At 40.2% G+C, this 25,495-nt stretch overlaps 1 protein-coding gene and 1 pseudogene across 2 annotated transcripts in view; both read right to left on the minus strand.

The window, feature by feature from the left end:
* Positions 1 to 6,045: 6,045 nt before the first annotated feature.
* On the minus strand, positions 6,046 to 11,008 carry LOC146308676 (uncharacterized; annotated as a pseudogene). Its single transcript, XR_014772671.1, has 4 exons — positions 10,987 to 11,008; positions 9,267 to 9,602; positions 7,292 to 7,504; positions 6,046 to 7,171 (listed from the first exon to the last, which is right to left on the minus strand). The product of XR_014772671.1 is annotated as an uncharacterized LOC146308676 (transcript).
* An 800-nt stretch (positions 11,009 to 11,808) lies between these two features.
* The window catches only part of sema4d (sema domain, immunoglobulin domain (Ig), transmembrane domain (TM) and short cytoplasmic domain, (semaphorin) 4D), a 56,344-nt gene continuing 42,657 nt past the window's right edge, over positions 11,809 to 25,495 (minus strand). Inside the window, exons 3-16 of the mRNA XM_084745525.1 lie at positions 22,817 to 22,950; positions 20,255 to 20,400; positions 20,097 to 20,159; positions 19,883 to 19,981; positions 19,694 to 19,787; positions 19,442 to 19,558; positions 18,422 to 18,573; positions 17,104 to 17,279; positions 16,851 to 17,007; positions 16,549 to 16,771; positions 15,876 to 15,988; positions 15,237 to 15,409; positions 14,967 to 15,013; positions 11,809 to 13,600 (exon numbers count right to left, since the gene is read on the minus strand). Of these exons, the coding sequence (XP_084601651.1) occupies positions 12,591 to 13,600; positions 14,967 to 15,013; positions 15,237 to 15,409; positions 15,876 to 15,988; positions 16,549 to 16,771; positions 16,851 to 17,007; positions 17,104 to 17,279; positions 18,422 to 18,573; positions 19,442 to 19,558; positions 19,694 to 19,787; positions 19,883 to 19,981; positions 20,097 to 20,159; positions 20,255 to 20,400; positions 22,817 to 22,950 (2,704 nt within the window). The 3' untranslated portion in view covers positions 11,809 to 12,590. The remainder of the gene's footprint in view (positions 13,601 to 14,966; positions 15,014 to 15,236; positions 15,410 to 15,875; positions 15,989 to 16,548; positions 16,772 to 16,850; positions 17,008 to 17,103; positions 17,280 to 18,421; positions 18,574 to 19,441; positions 19,559 to 19,693; positions 19,788 to 19,882; positions 19,982 to 20,096; positions 20,160 to 20,254; positions 20,401 to 22,816; positions 22,951 to 25,495) is intronic.

Here is a 25,495-nt window from a genome sequence, read left to right on the forward strand (position 1 = left end):
TCTGACCTTCCACATAATCAGCCAAAGTTCAGAGCATTTAATAGACGTAGGAGTAACTACTTGTGGTAAGTAAGGTCATAAGTTCCACTGCAATTAAACATGTGATTTAATATCAGTTTTCCACCTCATGTTTCAGACATACATTAAGAGCGAATGAGAAAGGAGAGACAGAGGAAAAGAGCATCCATTGGCAAGGAAAGCAGCAGACACTTCTCCACTTGACTACTGTTGCCAGGTTACCAAAAACATTCAAAAAAGCAAGAGTTATTTTCAGACTAGCTAGAAGCAAAATAACCAATGTTATAGAAAGGGCAGACACAGGCAACTGGTAAAATGTGACCATTTTTTTTTTGTTATTATTAAAAAAATGGATCATTCATCAACAGCACCAAAAGCTCCAGAGTCTGGCTCATGATTTAAGTTTGTAAGGTTTGAGGAGACTTTTAACTTTCACAATAAAAGATTAACGTAGGGCACTGGTGACAGGAGAGTATGAGCAATATTTTAAGTTAAAGGCAATTGCATTGTTGCAGCATTTTATTTATCTGTCCTGTCAAATATATTTTAAATTAACTCTTTTCTTTCTCCAGAGTGACCATTTTTCCCCAAGAATTCTAAAATCTCCAGGGCCAAAGCAGAACAGGAAGACTGTTTGCTGCCATGAAAACTACAAACCATCTTCACTCACCCCCTTAGGCACATGGTTTATCGTGGTTATATACAAGGTCTTGTGTCAAAAACACATTTTGATTTATTCCAGGTTCCCAAAGTTAAAAATCATTTTAACAGAAATTGCAACCAGGCTATCTGTCACTGTCAGTTTACATCCTGTCTCTTCACCCAAGCATCCAGAGCATAAAGTTAATGTAATATGATTTTTTTTTTTAATCTACAACACACAACACTGGTTCTACAGAGAACCTTTTATATGCCAGGGGTTTCATCTAGAACACACCCAAGGTCCTAGATAATAGATAAGGACAACAATCCTTGAAGAACTCTTTCTTCCATTAAGGGTTCTCTCGATGAAAAGCTTTCTTAATGAGCCCTTTTTAAACAGAGATCGTTCAACACTGTCATGAGAAAGGTTTGTCATTTTGTTGGATTTGCTTTTTCACACTGGACCAAACAACGCCGGCATAATCCTGCCTCAGAGAGTGACTGCGGCGAGGTGAGAGGTGACATGTAGAATGACAGCGTTGGCGTCCCGTCCTGCAGGATGCCCCATTTTACAGACGTCGATAGGGCCCTGTGTTTCTACTTCCGCTCCCGGCCTAAGGGCACGATCACACATGCGTAGAATTAATCAAATATAACCGCAAGCGATTTAATAGTTATCCAGAATGATTTGTTTGTATTGAGTTCTAAATCCAAAAAAGTGCAAGCTCATTATTGATTAAATAATACTGAGGAAAAAAAATAATCTGATGTGGAGACCCCTAATGAGGAGAAGCCGAAAGAAGCAGAAGAAGAATATTAGCTTTATTGCTCCAAAATGTTCTAACACAACCATCTATTTCTTTCACTGTGGGTTACATCACACTTTTGTTGCATGTTATGGAATGACGGCAACAAATAGTTGACCTATATATCATTTATATACATCATATGGACCAGACAGACCTCTGTGTTTGATGAAAATATAAATATAAGTTATACAACGCCATTATGTTCAAACTGAACTGAATTGTGTCATATTCTTGTCCTACATTCATGACCTAATACGAGCCTGTTTGTGACCAGATTTCAATAGCATTATTTCCTGAGCTTATATAATTGGGTATCGTGTTTGCTCAATGAGGCACAATAAAATGAATAGCAAAGGGAAACGGTGTTGATAGGCTACTTGAAGAGAGCAGAGTGATGTAAGAATTTCCTGTGTGGACAATAACATCCGCAGCCTTGAGAGCTCATTTTCATAATCACGTCTGGGGCATCACTCGAGCTTTCTGTGAATGGTTCATTAAAAAAGCAGCAGAGGCAACGGAGGCACAAGAGGATCATACATGCAGGAGCGTGTGTGTGTGTGTGTGTGTGTGTGTGTGTGTGTGTGTGTGTGTGTGTGTGTGTACTGTCAATGGTGTGTAGCCCTATATACACAGAAACCTCATACTGTGTACACCATCCAAACCATTTACGTAAACCAACTGACCAAATATTAATGATTGATAGAAAACTGAATTCAGCACGTTAGTAGGCAATATTTTTAATTTAATCTCTTTAGAGGACACAGCACACCTCATGACTTTCCTTATGTGACGGGCAGGCACTGCATCCGAAATCACATACTGCGCAATACATACATAAAATGTGTACTATGGTTCAACATACTTTTGTATGTAAATAATAATTTGTTGCGGTCTTCGTTGGGGTTTTCTTTATTTGCAGAACAAGATTTACAAGGCGGCGTATCTCTGCAGCGTTCAGTAAGTCATTATTATACAGTTTTGCCACACAAAAAATTTCAGGGTTCTGCAATTTGGTTATTGCACTTAGCTAGATTAATTGTGAATTCACTTGGCCAAAAGTCCAAAAACTGCCAAAATCCACTTTGTTTGAACAAATCTGACAGCATCCAATGAAGTTGCAGAAGACAACCATGAAGAACTAACACTACGTTACTGAACTCCAGTTGAAAAGAATTATACAAAAGATCATTTCATTCAGACTCAGACTTGAGACTTACTTGTGACTTGCAATACAATGACTTGATCCCACCTCTGTTAATTAGGCACTGAAACATCAAACCTGTGGAAAAATCAAGGTTACATTAAGCTTTAAGTTTAGCTTTCCTAAGTTAAACCACAATTGTATGCATGAGGTGAGAGTTTTTGGTGTTTTGACCAGTTGTCACTTATTGCCAAATATATTCTGAGCAAAATGAAAATGTAGGTAGTTTGCACTTAAAGCCCAAAAATATCTGCACCTTTAATCGCTTGAGTTGTGGTGGTTGTAGTTTGTAAAAGCTTGATCTGCTCTTAAAAACTACAGTCCCCATCTATCCATCTATTCTTCATTTCATTAAGATAAAACGTTATGAAAAAGATTTCCAAAAGAGTCTTTAAATATATGAGATATGAGACTGACATGGCATACTTTACATAGATAGGCTGGACAAAAAAAAAGTGTGAAACAAGAAGATTATTAATACAACTGATCTCTTTCACCGCAGCCATTTTTACCTGAAAGAGTAATGTAAACTCAGATGTTACCAATGACACTAATTAGGGATTCATTCCATTCAGATCAAAGAGTCAGGGTGCTGTCATTGTGCATGTTGGCTCACTTGAAAGGCTGTGCCACACTAAATGGAACGGGACCGTAACACCTACTACTTCATATCAATATGGCTGCCATTAAAAATGTTTATTAACCTACTCACCTGTGATTTGATGCAGGGATGGAACAAGATTCTGGTCACATGACATAAATCATCCAGTTCAAGGCTGCAATGCAGCCAAACGTTCATTAGTTTGTTGTAAAAGTTTTGTAAATAGCCAAACTTTATATGAAAATATGTTTTCTGACAGGTACGACGACCACTACGAGTTCAGGTGAGCAATATCTAATATAATGTCGTTAACTTACTGCAAACATGGAAGGTAGCCAACTATCCATTGACGTTTTTTTTCTTTAGTCTTCATGGTCGAGGCCTTTTTTGTCGGAAAAACAGAGAAATACTTTTAAAAACACGTCTGACAAAGTATAAATCTCACCTCAGTGGCACTTGTTTGTTTTCGAGGTCTCCTTGTTGCCCCTTGTGGCTCTTGGCGGGAAAACACCCACTGCAGCTCAGAGTGTCATTACAGTCAAGTACCAGTGGGTGTTTTTCATCCTATGACCTCAAGGGGCAGTAATGAGTTTGTAACGGCTCAGAGCACAACAACTAGGCGAAGAAGAAGTCTGACTTTTAAAAAAATGAACGCAAATGTTTCATCAAGCGTGATTTCAAACACCGCGTTGAGGTTTTACAATAAAATAGACTTTAAGGATGGCGACTAACGGATGTTTTGGTGAATATGTCTCACCAAAACAACCGTTAAAGAGCAACGCAGAGCCGCTTTTCTATGAGCCATCCGTGACTGTACCCATGGTCATGTTTAGATGGGAACTCCAGATCCGCGAAAGCTCTCGCGAGAGTTAACACTTTAACCAATCTATGATCTTGTACTAGCCCTAACCAAGTGTTTTCTGCCCCTTAACTTGCCTAGATTGTAACCACAACGTCGTCACGTTGTAAAACATAATTAGTATGTACAAGGTGCATAATGAGAAACAAAGCGTGCAAATCTTGCGAGAGTTTCACAAATTAAGGGTTCCCCACAAAGATAGAATTTTTGTAACGTGTTTTAGCTTGCCCTGCACATATACTCCCAGTAATTATTATTGTGTATTTGTTTTCTATGTGTACTTCTACTCCACTACATCTCAGAGGCAAATATTGACAACTTAAGTTACTGGCTACTTTTTCATATTACACTTCTTTTATACCGTTTCTGTCCAATGAAAACTCAGCATTTCCAAATTTAATGTGTTTGTAATAAACTGAGGGATCAAGTGTGTCTTAATGTTTTCTAACACCGTGAAAAATGTACTGTTTAGCTGTGTGATGATCTTATAGAATGTGATACATTGCTGTAGATTAAACTTTACTTGATCACAAGAGGGCGCTATGGCTCCAGCAGTGGTAGATGGAACCATGACAAAAGTATTTTACTGCAAGGCTGAGGTGCAGAAACTTGTCCCCAGGAACAACATATTTAGGATTTTCCTCATTTGCAGTTTTATTTTTCATTCTACATATTTCTTGCACCGGCTTTAATTTTTTTGTGATTATTCATAGTTAAATTGTTATTAAATGCTTATCTGTCCATAAATCTGTGGGGCATAAAGTAAGCATTCTCATCATTTGGTCTGCAACCATACATCTTTAAGAAAATACAGGGCATTAACTGTACACCTCTGAAAATGTCATAACTGGCTTCTGAGGAGAAATGCATGTTGGAGGTTGGTTAATAATTCAGATGGTAGAAAGTGTTCCTGTGGAAAAGGCTGACGTGTCACTGTGCCACTCTGGTCTGATCCTGCAGGAGTAATAACCTGTTTTTAAAAAAGGCTCTACCATTTAAATATCAAAATCAGGATAATAAAAAGTGATGCATTGATGTTCAAGTCAATGTAAACAACAGATAAAATAATTTATTTTTGTTTCAAAGGCAAATATGTGGTCACAGTTTAAATGTGAACAAAAAAAAATGGCTGCAGACAGAAAACAGTGAGGTACAAACTCAAATTCAACCCGTGCCATCCTTGGCATTTTGGATGCTGGACAGAGTGTTTATTTAATTTCACTCTTTGGTGATATAATCTTGCTTAATGTCAAACCTAAGAGGTATACTGTGGTTTAAAAGAATCCTACTTCTGTTCTAGTGAGTAAGTCTGGGCTTTGACTTTCTGGAAGGAAAAAATAAAGATTAAAGACACTTTATAATCTCAAGAGAAAATGTCAAACTGCAAGGTAGCTTTGAAGGACAGTACTGAGGCTTTGGAAGGCATTGAAGGTGCAAAACATCTGAGACATTTTGTAAAATAAACCAAACTATAAAACAGGCCACAGACGCTGCATCACTTACAAATACAGATCTGTGCTCTTCATATACCATCAGTTTTATTGTTCCATACAAGCACTGCTTTCAGGATGTTAATTTTCTTCAGTAAAAATAGAAACGAGCTATAAGCTTCATCTCCTCCTCAGTTTTGGAAGGAGTCCCAACACCATCGTCACAACCAGGTGAGCCCCTGCAGAAGGCAGGTGTTGTGAATTCTTTGCTGCACGGTCCATTAAAAAACAAAACAAAACAAGAAAAGTCCAGTACTAAGAAGTGAACACTGGGACATCGTACTTCGCCTGTGTCTGATAGTTTCGGTGCCAAAGGTGTGGTCCACCTGGGCCGAGGACCATGTTCACAACCAGATTCAGCCGACACGAGTAAGGCTCATCACGTCTTCACAGAACTCAGTGGCCATCACAGCTTTCCTGTGGGGGGAAAACACAGTTGGACTGTACGAGTAGAGCAGATTGTTCTTCTTTGTAATGTTAATAACTGAGGTTAAACTATCCGGGTTGTAGGCAAATCTGAATAACTGCCCACATCTCTGATTTTATCAGGAATTCAAATAATGACACTACTCTTGTGGTACTACTCACCATAAAAATAAACAACATGAAAAGATCTGAAAAGATTCAAAAGTTCATTTATTGACTTACTTTTTTCTGACATAGCAAATTAAATTATGTTCTTGTTATTGCATTTAGCTGGATTTACATAAAATTTAGTAAAGTAGGCCTACACTTTTGAACATTTTGTCCTGTCAGATGTTTATGTAACATTACATTAATACCAATGGCAGTATCATTTGTCCAGGAGCTTTTGGTTCTGTCTGACCGACTGTACTTTCAGGAACTTCTCCTGGTTTATTACTGGTTCTTGATATCAATCTCCCCCCAAAAAAAGGCATAACTTGAATTTTAAAAAACCAAGTATATTCGATCCAGTTCAATCAAGTTTAGACATGCATGCATTGTTAGAGGAATCTTTTAGTTATCCTTCTGAAGAAACACAGAAGTGTTTTGTTATCTGCAACACAATTAGATGAATGTGGTTAGCAGATCATGTGGAACAGACGAGGTTGTTAAATGTAATTAAGTTAAATGTGATGCTGCAGGGAGAGCTAATGATTTAGTTAAACAAAATAAAATTCAGACTGTGAAAAACAATAGAATAAAGATCATTTGCCAAACACTAAACTTTATTACATGGAGTGTCAATCAACTGGCTTGAAGCTTTGTGTCCTCTGTGCCCCTAATTACTTGCTATTACCCCACTAAATCTGGACTTTGCACCTCTCTCTGAAAGAAAGAACTCAACTGGCAGAAAGAGTTCAAACCACCTTCCCAAAGCCAAACATGCAGAGCAGGTTAAAACTGGTGCACATGATGTAAGTTGTACCAGGCAACTGCACAGCAACTTTTATGAGATGTGTACAAAACACACTCACATGCATGAACATAGACCTACCCAGGCCTTTTCCCATCTTTTTAGCAGTTGCTCATGCTCTGTGAGTGCACCTCTCCACTGGTTCAAATCCCTGGACGGAATGCTCTCCTCATCTGTCAAATAACAACAGCTTTTTATGGACAGGAACCATCACAAAATGTCCATCTCTGGACTGCTCACAACCAAAAACCCAGGCACTCCACAGCCAGCCATACACCACCAGGTCCAGATACCTCCAAGAGTGAGGCGGAGGTCCACCTCGGACATGTCATTCCCCGTGCTGGCCTCAGCGACACAGTGGTAACGGGCGTCCTTGATCAGCGGCCCCTCTCGGAGCCAGCTGCTCACTAGTACCTCCCTCTGACCCAGCGGCTGGCGGTACTCCATTATGGGCGTGTCCAGACTGTGCCCATTTATTAGCCAGTGAATGTGGACATCACTGGGACCTGAGGGACAGAATTCATGTTTGACCCCTGATGGTCGAGACACTGACACACCATAGACGTACTGTACATCAATGAGAATACTTGCCTTTTTTTTTTTTTTTTAATCTGTTTGTGGTGTTCAGTGACTGGATTAACATGCAGTGTGTCTGATCTGAGCTCTGATATTTAGTGCATCTTTAACAGTTGGAGTCACAGATGAATCCAAATTTACTGAGCTGCACATGTATAATTTGCTGAGGTTTTTCTATAAGGCTAATTCATCACTAGTAAATTTGCCAGTATTTTCAAACACTTTTCTGTCTATATTTTCAATATATGTATCAGGATCCTACAGAAGCCCTGAGAGGCAAGTGAGAAATAAATTCTGGTGATCTTTGTTCTTAGTCTGATCTAAATTGTTTTCTGTCCAGTGTTTAAGACTTACTAACATGTGAAAATAATAATCTAAACTTGACAGAAACAAAATGAAACTCAGAAATACTTTGATTTGTGGTGTTTTTGAGCAGTTTGATACCAATGTCAGTCTCTTGGATAACTGTTCGCAATGTTAGCTAGCTAACTAGCTATCATCATTTTAATCAAACTCGACAAAAACTAAATAAAACTCACCAAAAACAACTTTGTTCGTCTTTCCACTGTTTGAACGATCACCAGCTCTGGTTTGGTTGAAATTAATCTTTTATTCACTGCTTTAGATATGAAAATATTCTGGCTATGCATACCATTTCTCTGATGCCTGACCTCCCTCTGGCTCCTCTCCTGGTGATATTTTCAAGTCTATCATAGTGAATTAGGACTTGGTGTTTATTGGAGCAGTTGTTTTTGGTGAGTTTTATTTCATATGTTAAATCTGAATGAAGAAAAAGGAATTTAGATAGATTATCTTGGTGAAACATTTTTTTTACCTGCTCGTAAGTCATAACAATTTAGATCAGGCTTATAAAATGGATCACCTACTTTTTTCTGTAGGATCCTCATCTTTTAGCCACATACAGTAGTTTTTTCTGCAGTACTTGTTGCCGTTATCTTCACTCACAATTCCACATTGTGTAAAAATCCAAGCAAGTCAAAAGATTTAAGAAAACAAACCAGTGTTGAAAACATTTGAACAAGATTTATTTAGCCTCCCTACCAAGAGCAATCATCCAAAAATGTCCCCTAGATTTATGTACATCTTCAAAGGTATTTTTCCATATATACAGATATATTTACACTTACGTTTACAGGCACAAAAAAAAAAATTGATCCAGTTAAAGTATTGAGATGTAAGACATTTGAGCATACTAGAATTTGTTCTGAGGAGAGATTCTCAACACCCTGGATAATAAAAAAAGGATCCACTTCTAAATTTTTACATGTTTCACATCAGGCTGCTTTTACACAATAATATACACAAAACTGTACCTGTCATTAATGAAGAATTGAGAACCAGATCACTGAGAGGTTGACAGTTTAACATCGAATCCCAGCTTTGTCTTTTTAAACATTCACTCATTACTCCAGACGCCTAAACATGGAGATAAACGGTTCTCCAGGAGTCAGACACCTTAAAGCAAAGGGCAGGCTTGTTTTAAACAAATCCAGAAACGCACACACACGCTTCCAGTTAGTTTCTGTTTGGGGGGGAATGGGAACATGCAAGGTGTAGAAAGGAGGGAGAATGAGTGAAAAGGAAGGGTTAGAAAAGTGAGGGGGGTAAGATTTCCAAACTGAGCATGAGAAAAGTTTGGGTTTGGGGGTCAGTGTCACAGGCACCACTCACCCAAGGCCAGGCAGAAGAGCAGGAAGGCCTCCTGGGCATGAACCCCCCAGGCCTGGTCCTTCAGCAGGGGAGGCAACAGTCTAACCTCTGCCTCCCGGGCCTCCACATTGTGGAGCTTGGTGGAGGTGGAGGAGGAGGTGGAAGAAGAGGAGGAGGACGAAGAGGAGGTAGTGGAAGGGAAGGCAGAGGGAGTGCTACTTCCAGAGGAGGACAGGGAAGATGAAGTGTCGACAGGAGAGGAGGCTGTGAGGGAGGGAGTGACGCAGAAAGAGAGAGTTTTGAGGAAAAGAGGAAATCGAAACAAAGGGATGACATGCAGAACAGATGAAAGGGGGACTTAACGGGATAGTTTGAAGTGGGGTTGTATGAGGGATTTATCGAAAGTCAGTGTAAAACCTACAGTAGATGGCAGCGGGTATGTACCGGTGTATTTTAATTTATTTTAGCTACCTAAAAATTAATCCTAGTTTAAGTGTACACTACATTTAGAATATTTTCACTGCTTTACCTTGCCGCCAGACAGCCTTTTTCTACAAGAAACGGCTCTTATACAAGCCGAACAAAGCTCTCTGCAAACCAACCAAACTCCATAGGAAAAATCAGTAATTTTACACTGCATGACACAGACGTTGCTGGGCTACTGCTGCCTCAATCTGTTAGTTTGTTTGTGTTATTGTGTGACTCTGGTGAGTCCGAACTAACTCTGTGAAATGTTGAAGTCACACAATAATGTACACAAGCTAACTGATCGAGGCAGTGGTAGACCAACAACTCCTGTGTTCTGCAGGGTAAAATTAGTGGTTTTGGCTATGAAGTTTGGTTGGTTTGGAGAGAGCGATATTTGGCTCATAAAACATCAGTTTCCCACCAGAAAAGTCAGTCTGACGGCAAAGTAAAGCGCTGAAAATATTCCTTAAAAAGCACACATTTAAACTGATACTTTTGGTGAATCTTTTTTAGGTGGCTAAAATGTGTTTTGCTTTACTTCCTACACCAGTGCTCCTGCTGCTTCTCCAAACTGGGGGTGTACTAACTGTCATCTACTAGTAGGTAATACAGTAAGTATTAGATGAACCTCATACAATCCCTTTTTGAAGAAAAAAAAACCAAAAAAAAAAACCAAAAACTGAACTGTCCCTTTAAGAGTGAGGGCTAGGATCTAAAAACCAAAATCTCCTGTAATAAATAAAACAAAAACAAACGAGGAAGTTCAAAACTACTTACACAATAGACAAAATGATATTACCACAGATGTGACTCATCTTAAATAATAACTCTCTGAAAATGTTCTAAAACTGAAGGCTTGATTAAAAATAATTCAAATTAAAAAAATAACTTCAGATTGTTTCCAGGGCTGTTGTTTTTTTTTTTTTTTTTTTTTTTTTTTTTTTTTTTTAGAAAAAGAACAGTTGATGATTGATATATTTTTAAGCATCTTGTCATACCGAACACATTAACAGACCACATAAGGAATGATGACTAGTAGAGGTTAATACACAGGACCATCAGTTGTATCCATGTAGGAATGTCGACTTCACAGGGAGAAGAAGAAAAAAAAAAACATAAAATACAGAGAATTCAATACTGTCACTTGAGACGACTCCACACAAGACGGTGGTTTGATTTATTCCAGCATTTATTTTCCTAATACGCAAGTCGTCGCTTGTCCACTTGTTTTTCTGTTTGTTTCTGACCTTCAAACCCCACACCGCCGCCTCACCGGGTGAGATTAAGGCCCACATACCAGGTGCTGCAGATGGCAACACTGTACAACAAAGCCAGGCCGCGATGTACTGAGCAAATCTTCCCTGAGAAATTACTAAAACGCTGAAGCATTTATCCAAGTCCAATAGCTGACACATAGGTTTGAAAGGAAAAAAAACAAAACAAAATGGAAAAGCTTCAAGAGATTTTTTTTTTTCTCCCACTCAGGCTGTACAAAAAAAAAAACATGGCTCCAATTTGGAAAACATCAAGGTAACTTACCAATTTGGTAAACAATGTTTCCAATTTGGAATTTAAAGAAATAGCTTTTCTTGCTGGACTAAGCTGAAGGGTACAGCTTCTTTGAATACAGTTTTTGCTTTATTAACACAAGTCCTAAATCAGACAACAGGAGTTAAAGGGATAGTTTGGATTTTTTCAAATGGGGTTGTATGAAGTACTTATCTGTAGTAACTGTATAGATGGTGGTTGGCATGTCTACAGTTTGGCTAAATGATGTACTGCCGTGTCAGCAACAAAACATATTTTAAAGATGGAAAACAACGCTCACCTAAAAATAATGAATATCGGTTTAAGTGTACGTATGTATTTAGCATGCCATTAGACAGCCTTTTCAGACAGGAAACCAGCATTATGGAAGTCAAATATCACTCTCTCCAAACCAACCAGACTCCATTGTCAAAATCAGTAATTTTATTTTGCAGAACACTGAGTTGCTGGTCTACAGTTGATGCAATGGGGTAATTTCTTCGTGCTATTTTGTGACTTCTGTGTTTAAAATGGTTAATCCAGATTCCCCGAAGTCACACAATAACACAAACAAACTACCAGATCAACCAATCTGATCAAGGCAGCTGTAGACCACCAACTCCTGAGTTCTGCAAGCTAAAATGACTGATTTTGCCAATGGAATCTGGTGGCTTTAGTGAGAACTATATTTGTTATAGATATTTTGATATATAACAGCAGTTTACCATCAGAAAAGGCGGCGTGACACCAAGGTAAGGTGGTGAAAATATAAATACAGCGTACCCTTAAACTGATACTGATTACTACTGTAGGTAGTCAAAGCTGCAACAATTTGTCGATTACTCGATTAGTTGTCAACTATTAAATTGATCACCAACTATTTTGGTAATTGATGAATCATTTTGGATCATTTCTAAGAAAAAAAATGTTAAAATTCTCTGATTTCAAATGTGAATATTTTCAGGTTTCTTTAGTCCTCTATGAAAGAAAATGAAATATTTTCAGTTTGTGGACAAAAAAAGACGTGTGGACGTCACCTTGGGCTTTGGGAAGCAATGTTCAACATTTTTCAACATTTTTTCTGACATTTTTTGGCCAAAACAACTCATCAATTAATTAATAATGAAAATAATTGATTGACTATGGATAAGTACCTCAAAACCCCACTTCAAATAATCCAAACTATCCCTTTAAGCCTTATATTGATTAAACTCCATGTGATGCTGTACACTACACATACTTTCATATGGAGGAAACTTAAGTCAAGGAAGATGCAGCAAGAGTGTGACCCCCTGTTAAAAAAAAAGTCTCTATGCCGAGAGGAACAAAAGCAGAACCGGCAGCTCCTGGCTAGCAGTACGGTTCATCTGCATCTGCAAACTGGATGGGCTGAGAGGCACAGTCCACATCGAAGGGTTTCTCCTGGGAGGGGCTGTCGTCAAAGCTGTGTGAAGGGATCTGACCGTTGCCGCACTCGGGCTCCGTCTCATACCCGGTGTCGCGGAGCGCCCGGAGGTTCTGAGTGGTTTGGCTGCCGTTCTGCGTCGGCTGCTCCGTCATGTTAATTTTGTCTGCCGCAGATGTTTCCATCAGACCTGCTTCACAGGCCCGGTACTCGGGCTGATGGGCGCTCTTGTGGCTGCCCAGCAGAGCGGCTCGCAGCCGCAGACATGGCGCTGGGAGGTACTGCATGTAGCAGTTGTACGCCAGCGCGGCCAGGAAGAGGAGGAAGAACAGGAGGAAGAGGAAGAGGAGGGCAGTGCTGTTGTTGTGTTGCAGATACTCGGCCGCCGGGTCCCGGTTGTCTGGGCGGGGAGCATTGGAGCTTGGGGGTGGATGCTGCTTTGGCTGGAACTTAATGGTGCTGCTGGGGGGCGGGGTTAGTGATGAGTCAGTCTGGGGTGGGGAGGTGAACTGGACTGTGGCTGTGAAGCTGGGGGGGGCGAGGGCCGGAGTTAGTGGGGCTCTGTCTGTCTTACCATTACCTTCAGCTGAGTGTGTGCTAGATGTGTCCTGGCCGCCGAGGGTGGTGGTGGTCACGTGGCCGGCCTGGTGCGGCGGTCTGGGCGGGAGATCCAGACTCAGGACATACGCAGCCAGGAGGCGGCTGAAGTTCTTCCCAGCGGCGGGGGCCCATTCCACCGACCAGCACTCGTATTGACCTTGATCCTCCGGAGCCACGCTGTAAATAAGGAGACCGTTTTCACCGATGAGGTGGAAGCGAGAGGCCTCGGTGAGAACCGAGCCGTTGGCTTTCCACATCACCTGGGCGAGGTTGGAGCGTACGAGGCACGGCAGCTCAGCAGAGCTCCCCGGCTTCACCGTCACACTCTGGTAGTCCTTCAGAGAGCGACCCGACACTGTGAGGCAAAATGGAGAGAAGATAATGACTTCTGGGTAGGTTAAGTCTGGTCTGATGAGATGTTTAGGACAATCATTCAACATGGCTTACATTTAGGACTGGGCAATACTGACAAAATATATCAAATGTAGCCTACAGGATGAAAACCCAGCATTCAGACAGTAAGGGGGGACATTCAGCTTTGGATGACGTAGTATTAATACACAGCAGTATGTCAGAGGTACTTTTACACATATCTAATTATCAGACTACAGAAGACAACTCATCTTCTCACACCTTAGCAATTAAACTATGACAGGTGTTTGTTTATGTTGGATGTGTGTGCGCGTGCCTCTCTCAACTAACGCCCTACAAACTATGTGCTCTGGGGTTCAAACTTTCAAACATTTTATTAACATTATATATTAACAGCTATCAAATGTAACTAGTTAGCTAACTGTTAATGTAGATTAGCTAGCTGGTAAGCTAACATTAGCTATCAGATGTAACTAGCTAATGATTGATGTAGATTCAAGGAATTCAAAAAAAAAAAAAAAAAAAAAAAAAAAATCAAATGTTTTTAGTTTCCTGTTGATACGGTGTGAAAAAGGAATGTGACAGAGGCCCTACAGATTCCCACACAATGAGGAGTGTGACTCTGTACGGAGTCACACCCTTTAATAAGTGTGAGGGTGTAAAGACACCGGCAAGCTTTGGGCTGCCCTCGCTTTGTAATTAAATAAATATTAAAATGATAATCCTATAAACAGCACTGACAAAGATGTAAGTGGCAATGACAAATGACATCAGCTGAGAAAGAAAACGTGCCACCGTGCTTTTCTGGCCACCTCTATGTTTTGAGGAGCATTTTTTTTGTCACAAAAAAGGTCTAACAAATGTCTGTTTGAGATAAGTAACTTATTACTGATCCTTTGGAAATAACTGCACCTCACACAGAACCAACTGTTGTGGAGTTTCTTCCATCATGGACATAAAAGAGTGTGTGTGGCTTGTGAGCCTGCGGAGATGCAGACTCGCTGTTGGAGAGCTTTATAACCCACTCGCCCTTAAAGCTGACTGGTTTGGAACGACGTTCAATATGGTGGACGCTCCACATGAACTGTGTGGAGGGAGTAGGAGCCTATGCCCCTTTTAAAAGGTCCCACAGCAACAGTTTTTAACCATGTCCAAAATTTGACTTTCAACTTTTCAACACAGACAAGCCTCTCACAGTATATCTGAGTACAGGACGGGATGGGACTTAGATAGAATCAATTCCCAGATACGTTTGTGCCAGGAAGGGAGTAAACACTTGTTATTCCCACTGTCCATGTTATATCTTTATCATCTTCAGCAGGGCTGTATGTGAGAAAGTCACACCCTACCTGAAGGACACTTGTCTGCATCACCATTCAGGCTCTGGATTAACCTCCTGAAAACACAAACAAACATTATTGTTATGAAGCTCTAACATACGCACACCCTCTGAAATGAAGAAACATACAGTCTGAAACAGGTCAGACTGGAAAGATTGTCTCTATCAGTGCAGATGTCTCTCCGTGGCGGTTTTGTTTTTGTTAATCTGTGTAATAATGCATGAGTTGAGTATCGGTATGTAGAAAAGAGAAAGTGATAAAGAGCGAATGGTGAGCTACCTGTGCCGCTGGCTGGGAACATCAAAGATGTTAACACAGGCAGCGCCGTGAGGGTCCCAGGCGCAGTACGGGTCCCGAGCCAGGATGCAGTCGTCGCAGGACAGATACCTGCCACAGAAGGCTGTGGGTGACTGGACCACGCCCGAGTCTGAACCGGCGTACAGGGATCGTGTCTGTGCAAACACACAAGTACACAAACTTTCACACAGAAATACAGCTTATTGATCAGCTGATTTTTATCAGGTTCGGACGTCACAGGTCACAAGACGAACCCTTAACCACGGGAGACAAAATCAGCAACATTTCTGTCTGCCAAAGTTGTACTGGCGTGACTCATGAAAACCAAACACACACCACAGTGAAGACAGATATGCAGCCTCATCTGATTTAGAGAACTGCTGGTTTCTCTTAACTGTCGTCCGATCTTCTTGGTAACTTCCCATCGCAAGTAAACAGAAAACATGCAAACACACACTTGCAAGTTTATTCAGTTTACATGGCTGCATAAACTTGCAACTTGGTGAAGTATACCGACACGCAGACACACTGCCTGTGTTAATGTATATCTGACATTTTCTAATTCTTGTGCTGCAGCCGTGTCTTTGTACAGTTATTGATCGCTACAGTGACGTCACTGACCTCAGAGGACAACAGCAGGTTCTTGATGGACTCGGAGTTCTTCAGGAGCTGGATCTCCTCCACAATGTGCACCTCTCCCTCAAACACCACCGACTTGTGCAGGACTCCTTTATCTAAAGGTGAGAACAGTAAAATGTCAATCAGTCAGCTGAGACAGAAGACAGAAATTAGCCCCTTTACAACTATGATTGCAATGTGTTTATATCAATTTTTTCCCACGCAAGCGTGACAACTTTACCTACCTACCTATCTTTAGAGCAGAATTGTGATTTACAAACTGTACAGCTCCTTTATTTAAATAATTTCATGTTATAAATATTTGTTCTTCTTCTCTTTTTCATGCACTATGTTTATTGTTATGCACCAAAATACCACAGAAAATACTTTGTATGTGAAACCTACTTGGCAAAATCACTCGATTCTGTTTCTGGTGTGATTCTTTGGTACGTGTTTTAATATTTACAGTATTTTTACATACAATGTACTTTGATTGTTTGGTTAAACAGTCAAATCTGATATGATTCAGCATACTGGAAAAAGTAAATCTTAGATCAGGGCACTAAATCATCACATACATCACATACTTCAAACTGAATGACTCAGATTAGCATCACGGGTTACAAAACTCGATAAAGACGTCTTTATTTGTAAACCGTTCATACACTGTTCATACCTGTTCCAGTGAAAATTACGTCGTAAATGTTCTTATCGAGTGCTCGGACCCTCTCCACGACGATCTGAGTGTAGTTGACGTCTTTGGTGATGAGGCGAGGCCCGTTGCCGATGGGCAGGACGGGGTCTTCCAGCAGGGGGTGGTCCTTCACAAACTGAAGGGTTTTATCCGGCAGCTGGAGAGAGCTGCTGATATTCTGCTGCCGCATGGCGTTGTTGATACACTGGTGGAGGGAAAGTCAGTGTTACGGCCTGCACAAGCATTTAGACAAAACCGACTGGAGCTGTGTTAGAGGTACTCACCGCTCCAGGACGTGGAGAAGGAGTGATGCCGTTGTAGCGGACCCACTTGGTGTGGGACTGCTCCACCGTGGCCTTCTGCATGTACTTGCCCTTGGAGAAGACCTCTTCCACAGCTGTCATGTTGTACGCACAAACTGCCGACAAACCCACGTTACCCCTGAGGGACGAGGACGACAACGGAGAGAAGAGAAGCGTTACATCACAATATCCCACTGCTGTCTGACCCCCTACTCAAGATCTGCATGTCACTGACCACTGGGAGGTGAAGACCCCGTAGATGACCGTGTCCCTCCAGTCCGTGCCCTTCAGGATGAAGACGTCATGCACGACGTTGAAGACGAAGTTGAGCTCAGGCATGGAGCAGACCAGCTTGGCTTTCAGGAAGGACGTCCATTTCTTCTGCAGAGTGCGCTGTCCCCCGAGGTCACCCTGCAGGAGACACGTTTATTAATATGATAGAGTGTTAGGAGGCGCGGGGAGGAAAAAGGGCTGGTCCAAAGTCTTACTGTCCTGTCACAATAGTCCAAACAAAGTATGAATATTGTCATGAGAGACTTTATTTGTCCTGAGTTTCACCTCTCAGCAGCCTGAAAGGAATAAATGCACACATCACTCATCGTCATTTTTGGGTAATATTTATATTCACAGTTAATTTTGCTCCTAAAAGATGCAAGAATTGACTAACAGTTAAAGTGAATACAAAACAACACTAGCATTTTCATTTTCTGTTAAGCTACAGATTAAATTAAATGATTAAAAACAATCAAACACAGATATAAATCAAATTTTATCATTGTTTGATGAATGATTGTGAATTTGATACACAGTCTTGGCTTTTTCTGGAGCATATAAAGTGTTTATTAGAGAGTTATGTGATTGTTTCTGGGAGTTCACAACACTTTTGGCCATCAGAGGTGGGATGGGTGTCGAGGTTGTGAATATGTCTGAACAGGCGCTCACTATAACAGCTTAAAGTTTTTTTTTAACTGGGACTTTTTGCTTAGAAATCTCTGGATTACCGTCCTGTCAGACCAACTATTCACTCTCCTATGCTGTCATTTTCATTATAAATATATTTAATTTGATTTAATTGTAATTAATTTTATGTCATTAGTCTTTGTCTTGAGTTCTGCTTTGGTTTTGTTTTGTTTCTATTTTGTTTCTTTGTTATTGTTATTATTTTACTTCTTTCACTTTTGTTTATCACTATTGTGTTGCCCAAATGTTGTTGTATTGTTCAGCTGCTCAATTTGGAAAACATCCACATGAGGAAGCGGCAGATTAATTTGTAAACCTTGTGACAGAACACGAGTTCTTTGTTTTACAAATGTGTCACTGTTGCAGCAGTATTTTTGGTGTCTTATCAGCCCATGTGGGCTTGGCACTTGTATGTGCGTATCACAATAAATAACTAACTGTAGCAGACTGGTACCACGATATGAGCTCAGGTTAGATCAATACAAGTCAATGGAAGGCCTGAGAAAGACGCGCACAGACAGATGGGAAAGGGAACATAAGGACTAAAGAGGGATGCTGCTGGTATGTGCAGATGGTACGTGACGTGCACTGACCTTACAGACGCGCGCCACCCTGGGGATGAGCAGCTTGCCAAAGAATTCATACTCCACCGACACCTCAGTGAAGAAGTAGTAGATTTTATCGTCCTCGCCGTCTGCTCTGTTTGTCCCCTCCCTGATCACGTCAGCAAAAACAAAACTGGGCTCTGCAAGGAAAGAGGAGAGGGGAGAGAAAGAAAAATGTGTTAGTAAAAGGGAGCGCAGGAAACACAGAACTGGACAACTGATCTGTTATTGTGAAAACCTGATTGAATTATTGTTTAAATTGAGGCTAGATCAAATGCTTACAGAGTCATAGGAGTGCCCTAAAAAAAAATAAATACGTAAAATAATAAACTAAATGTGAGAATATATAAGGAATAAATAAATAAAAGAACAGGGATGCAGCTAATGATTATTTTTATAGTCAATTAATTGGTCGATTATTTTCTCAGTAAATCAGTTCGTAGTCAGAGAATTAGAGAATTTTGACTTTTTTTTCATGGGAAAAAAATTTCTCAGATCAATTCATCATTGCAGCTTAATGAAAGAACAAATGAGTAAATGAAAAATGTTTAAATATAAAGAGGAATTAATAAAATAATAAATAAATGTGAAAAAAGTAAAAAAAAACAACATAATTTTAAATCTCTTTATTTTCACATTTATTTATTAATTTACTTTAATATATTTTTATTTCTATATTATTTATTTAATTTTTTTGCATAGAAATGACTAATTACTTATTTATTTTTATATAATGTCATGTCAAGTCTCACAGCCTGTTGACTGAAAGCTTAGCCATAAATACAGAAACAAACTGAGTAAAGTACATGCAAAATAAATATATAAATATTTAAAAAAGTAAGTATATACAGAAATAAATGAATAAATAAATGTGGAAAATTGAAATTAAAATGCTTGTAATTACACTTGTGGTTTGTCTTTTCATTTCCACATTTATTTTCTTGTTCTTTTACATATTTATCTGTTCTTTTCCTCCTGCTTTGACTCCATACATGTTGTCTAACTCACCGTTGAGCCATGATGTGGAGTATTCGGTCCTCAGCAGCGACTGGGATGGAGAGTATCTGGAAATAATCGGTTCGCTGCCTAGGAAATTATAAGCTGTCCCCGAGTACAGCTCTCCGTCTGACAGAAACAACAACAAGCAATTTGCTGTCAAGCGTTTGCGTCCCAAAAACACAGAGATTATTTGGGATTATTATGCATTTTACTGCAGGGCCGACAACCAAAAGAGCTTTTTGTGAAATGACATCCACTCACCGACCATGACGGTGGTAAAGCTCTGCGAGGGGTCAAAGGAGCACTTTCCCCGGCCATCCTCAGGTCGGCCGTCCAACGAGAAGACATCGAGGTTCTGAAAGAGATTAAATGCCAGTTAAATGTTGCCGCGATGACTGGCGAGCCCGAGCACATGTTCGTTTGAGTAGACGGGATTGAGTATTAACCTACCAAGTAGTCACACTGAGGCTGAAAGGCGTGTGTGCCGCAGACATACAGCCGCTCGGCGTCCACAACCTGGAGCACTCGAATGTAGTTTAGACAATCCCTCTGGAAAGAAACATTAAATAAACAAAATATTTTATTATAGACTTGATTTATAACACTAGAAGGAGTGATCCTGACACCACAGATAGATAAAACAACATATGAATTATTAACCAACCTCTTTTGATTTTCCTTTCAGTGTGCACATCATCATGGGGTTTTCTGCAACTGTCCACTGAACCTGAAAATGGTTAAAAAAAAAATAATTAAAATGTAAGTTTTTTATAAATGTAAGTGTTTTTTGTCTCCGTTGTCACAGGTGTTTCGTTTTGTTACCTTGTTGTTTCTGACTGTCACGTTCTTCTTGCTGAGCTCAAAGATGGCCTCCCTGGCTCCCACATACAGCGCGTCCTTCTTCTCATTCAGCAGCAGCGTGGTGTAGTTGAAGATGTCAGGCTCCGAAAACTCCATCAGATCTAAATCTGAGTGCAAAAACATTGGATCACATGACTTCAGCAACCAAAACTACCATTAACTAAACCTACAAAGTTTTACTTATCAAACAATAGATGATAAATAGCTTTAAAGCCACTATAATCAATAGTTCAAATAATAATCAAAGTTTCTCCATGTCTGTAGGTGTGTACATTGGTGCAATTTTGCTCAATATAAAAAATTTTTAAGGTGATAATATGTCAGTGTTTCCCCATCCTATTCCCTATACCCTTCATGCTCGGTGCTCCAATAACAGTTGAGCAAACCTGCGACCTCGGTCAACTTTCTCCTTTTCTATAAACATATAGTGACATCTTCAACCTACTAAAAGGAGTTTTAACTGGTCATGAACCAGTCTTAATTTAATACTGGTGCCTCAAGATGAGGCAAATAAGCAAATAGGACCATCGGCTTCTACACAGTTCTTGGTAAAGCCCGCCACTGGGCTTGGATTCTCCTAGAGCTCAGATTAAACTGGCCTGTGTACACATTTTCCTGGGAAAAGTTGCAATGAGAGGTACATAATCCAGTTAAAAGGGAGCAGGAGGGGACGGCGGTGGAAAAACTGCAGCTTTTGTCCACCGGGGCCTCCAAAATCAACAAAATGTGAAAATTCCTTGTGGTAGCTTTAAGTTAGCTAATGTTGGCAAAATGCAAGCTAACTAGTTAACGACTGATGTAGATTAGCGGGCTAGTTAGCTAAAGTCTGGTTTTCTTTTCAGCACAGACGAGCCTAGCACATAAAATATCTAAGTACAGGAAACAGAAAAGGAGGAAGTTGACTGAAGTAAGCGTGCTCAGCTGTTTTTGGAGCACAGAGCAAAAAAGACTCATCATTTAAGAAGGGTCAGTTGTTTTTTGGCCAAAAACCAAAACAGTTCATTCCGATTTAAGTCGCACCTTGAGTACAACAGGAGTAAACGGGTAAATATCTGGACATAAGGCCACCAAAACACAACTTTGACTACTGTAGAGGCTGGAAAGAGGGTTGAGAAACATTTCTTCCTCTCTAAGTGGACATATCAGTGCTGTGTTGGGTGTATCTCGTTATACTGCGCGTTGTGATTGATGGTAAACCCAGTGCAGCGTTCGTGTCTGGCCGGCTTTGGTTGTGCCAGCTGCAAGAGGGTTCGGGTTGCAGGTGCCTGCACATAAACACCACAATGATGAAAGCAAACACCCTCAGTGACTGACTGAGACAGTGACTGAGCCACAGCGAGTGGAGAAACTTGACTTTGTTCAAAGGGTGAGCTGTACTGGTTCCCACACGGCGACTGGGTTACCGGAGCTATTTATGTAAAACGGCGACATGCAAACAGAACTTCCGCCTGACAGTTAGGCGCTCTAACTTCAGTCTGTGGTGAGGCCGAGGACAGTCTCTTGAAAGACAGGAAAGAACACAGGTGTCAGTGACGTTTCTACTGTGAACCTTGAGTTTTGAAATCTTGTAAAGATCTATATAAGCCAGCATTTCCAAATTAGGAGTCGTGACCAAAAATGGGTCATGATGCCGTTTTTAATTGGGTCGTCAGCAACATCAACCGTTAAAAGTTTCTGCATTACGCTATTAATACAAACTCAACACTTCCTGTATCTGTTTTAAATTAAAAGACCTCTAACACCTCAGTGGACAGTAAAAGTTTTTCTATGAGGTAGTGAGAAACTTAACATTACTCTAATAAAATTTCATAACATTTTAAATTCATGGTTTGTTGTGTTCTTAATCAGTTTATACGTGTAGAAGTTCAGGCAAATCACCATATATTTTGTAAGTTTGTGTTCAGGGGAGGAACCAAATTTCTCTTTCAGGTCTCGAGCTGAAAAAGTTTGGGATCCCCTGGTTTATGCTGTATAAAGGCTCGGTTCTTCACGCACTGCTAGTGGAGCAAATGAACCTACGAACTGAAGCCTGAGTGATGTCATCAACACCAACTCAGATCTTCAAGCGTGACTTCCCTAGCTGAGCGCCTTTAGACTCTGATTCCCCGACTCGAGCAAAGTTTCAATTTAAAACAGCAGAGGGGTTTCAAAAGAGCATTTACCAGAAATAATTAACATTTCTGAGGATGGAATTTACTGTAAAGGGGGACACCAAGCAGAAGCGGAAGCATATGCAAAATTAGCATGAATCGTCTTTGGAAGTGATTTAATGTTTTAATTGCAAAACAATATCCTCAGTAGCAGCCAATTTCTAAAATAAAAAACAAAAACAAATCAGCCATATAATATCAAGATAGACCCTGTCAAAGTACAATCAAACAATTTAAGGAGCAAAAAAATAGGAAATGCTAATTTAAAATGACCAAATCCAAAGTGTATGTCTTTATGTACTTTTATTACTAGAAGTACCAACACTCAATTGATTAAACACATTTATAGGTCGTGTTGTACATTCAGCCTTACCTTGGTGTCTCCAGGAGGTTCGAGGCACAGCGTGGGGTCCATGGGTGGAGACCTCCAGGAGCAGCCCCAGAAACACTCCCAGCACGCCAAATCCCATATTAGACTCTGATAACTTCGGAACTGTGAAGTTTCCTCTGCAACACAAAAGGAAAGCAACACGCTCAAACCCGATGCACCACGAAGAACAAAAAACTTTCACACGAGGATGTAGACATGAACGAGTTCCTCACAGACTGATCTTATCATGCGGCTCTGTCACTAAAACAGGACAGGCATCAAAGCCACTTCCCTCATACTGAAAGCTGGCAGGACTGATTCATCCTCTTTAGTATCGCTGAGCAGGTTACAGTCCGGCACGTCACATGCATTTGATCAAAGTCAATGAAAGAAGATATTTTGGACAGAAACACAGTCAAACGTAGTATAAAATCTATGATTTCACGTGTAAAACACAAATATTTCTCATGAGAAAACATGTGAAAGCATTAAAAATAGTTCTGACCTCTGTCTGACACGAGAGGTCCGGTGATGATTTAATCCAGGACAATTCAATAATGTTCTCCCGTTGAAAGATTTTTTTAGTCACGTATCCCCTGACCAGCACAAAACATTTTTTGTAGTACAAAAAGAAAAATATATAAAGAGGTACAATACAGTGTGTGTGTGTGTGATCAGTGTCAGCTCGTTGATGTAAATCCCATTAGGACATATTCTTCTTGATTCATCTTAGTTTTGCTGTTTCCTCCATGTTTGCAGCTGTGTTACTGCTACATTACAAACACAAATTCTTGATTTTTGTATGAAATATTTAATTTAAAATCACATTAGAGCTGGGGGATATGACCTACAAATGACATACTGACATTTTTAGGCTACGCTGCAATATACGATATCTCAATATACACATCTTCTCTAAAATAACAAACCATAAATTCTCACAACACACTATACACAATAACTACAAATGTTGTACCTTATTGAATATGATATATTGCTGTAGATTAAACTACCGAACAGTATTAACTCGACCTTCTTCTACAACAGTGAAACACAACATGCACTGACCATTTTACTGCACAGTGAGTACTTCAGGTACATTTTGCTATAATGCTTAAAAAGTTTCACCTTAGTGAGGCTCAGAATGCAGAACTTGCAGTGAAGTATTTTACAGTGGGGTTATATGGACAAAATCAAATATTAAGCAGGAACAGCCTGCTCAGAAAAGTTCATCACTTTACTGTAATGCTGCCTTTAAAACCAGGAAAAGACAACACTTACGCCATAACATAGGACAATATTTATGTCTCTTATCATGATAGCCCTAATTCACATGTCTAATTTGTATCAGGTTTTTAAGCAAATGTGGGTTTTGCAAAAGTGACCTACAAATCAGGAACTAATGCTCCTCCTGTCCCTTCCACTTCATGTTCATGAATCAGTGGTTGTATTGTTTTAAACACAGCAAAAAAAAGGAAGTAAACTCTCGCTTGTGTACAAAATCATCTTTCAAAAGCATTTTGCTTGCTGTCTTGCCAGCGGCCGTCTAAAGGCCGTCTTGTAAATTACTGGTTGCCTTTTGAACTTGGAAGCATCTCAGAAATGTGGGGTTAAACACCAAAGCAGGAAAGCAGATGGATGTGGAGCTCCATCTGAACGAGGAGTCAGAGAGACGGGGGGGGAGCTGCAGCACATGATGAGGTCCTGAACTAACATCGTTTACAGTGGCAGAAAAACAGACGCCCGTTTGTAATGAGCATGCAAATTAATGTGTGTTTGAACTCTATTAACAGTGACGTTAATGCGGTGTGTCTTATGACCGCTGTATGACAATTCAGGTTATTGTTGGCAAGTGTTGGGTAACAACTTAACACCTCGGGCTTGAACAAAAACTCCTTCCTTTTAAGGAAACGTATTATTGTGCGCTTTATTTCTGAAACAAGGTGCATCTTGTCTCGGACGGTGATGATGACGACAGCGACCATGATGATGCGCGTTCCTGGTAACTATCAGCTCTTATCAGATGCAGGTGTTTTTTTCCATTTGCCAATTTGTGTAGCGTTGTGATGTTTAAGCCTTTTAACAGCTCTATCTCTCCTGGTGCATTCAGTCAGGATGTGCATGATAAGGACTCCATTAGGCTGCTCTGTGCCATCTGTGTGAGGGTTTAACTTGTCCAGACCCTCCTCAGGAGGTTGGTGTTCTCAATATATCTAATAAAACCTTAAAGGGATAGTTTAGATTATTTTAAGTGTGGTTGTATGAGATGCTTATTAACCACAGTAGATGGAGGTGGTCACAGCCCCCAGTTTGGAGAAGCAGAGAGGAGCATGATGCATTAATTAACACAGAGCAGATTGACGGGCAGGAAGTTAGGACGTGGAAAAGGCAGGGAGACTCTGGTTAATTTGCAAAATAAAAGACACCATGCAGACTCATAATAATTAAGACAGACAGAAAAGAAACTATTTAACCATGTAGCCAAGAGTTTGGTTGGTTTGGAGTGAGCGATACTTCAATTTAAAAAGACCGTGACTGCAAGGTAAAGTGGTGAAAATATTCTAAATATAGTGCATGCTTAAACTGATTTTTTGTTTTACTGCAGAGTCTGTCCAAAGCAGTTCATTGCTTAGCTTCCTGCAATGGGACTCCTGCTTCTTCTAGATACTGAAGGCATCACCG

Source organism: Lutjanus erythropterus, chromosome 20, assembly GCF_056507025.1.
Source record: "Lutjanus erythropterus isolate fLutEry1 chromosome 20, fLutEry1.hap2, whole genome shotgun sequence".
NCBI lineage: Eukaryota > Metazoa > Chordata > Actinopteri > Lutjaniformes > Lutjanidae > Lutjanus > Lutjanus erythropterus.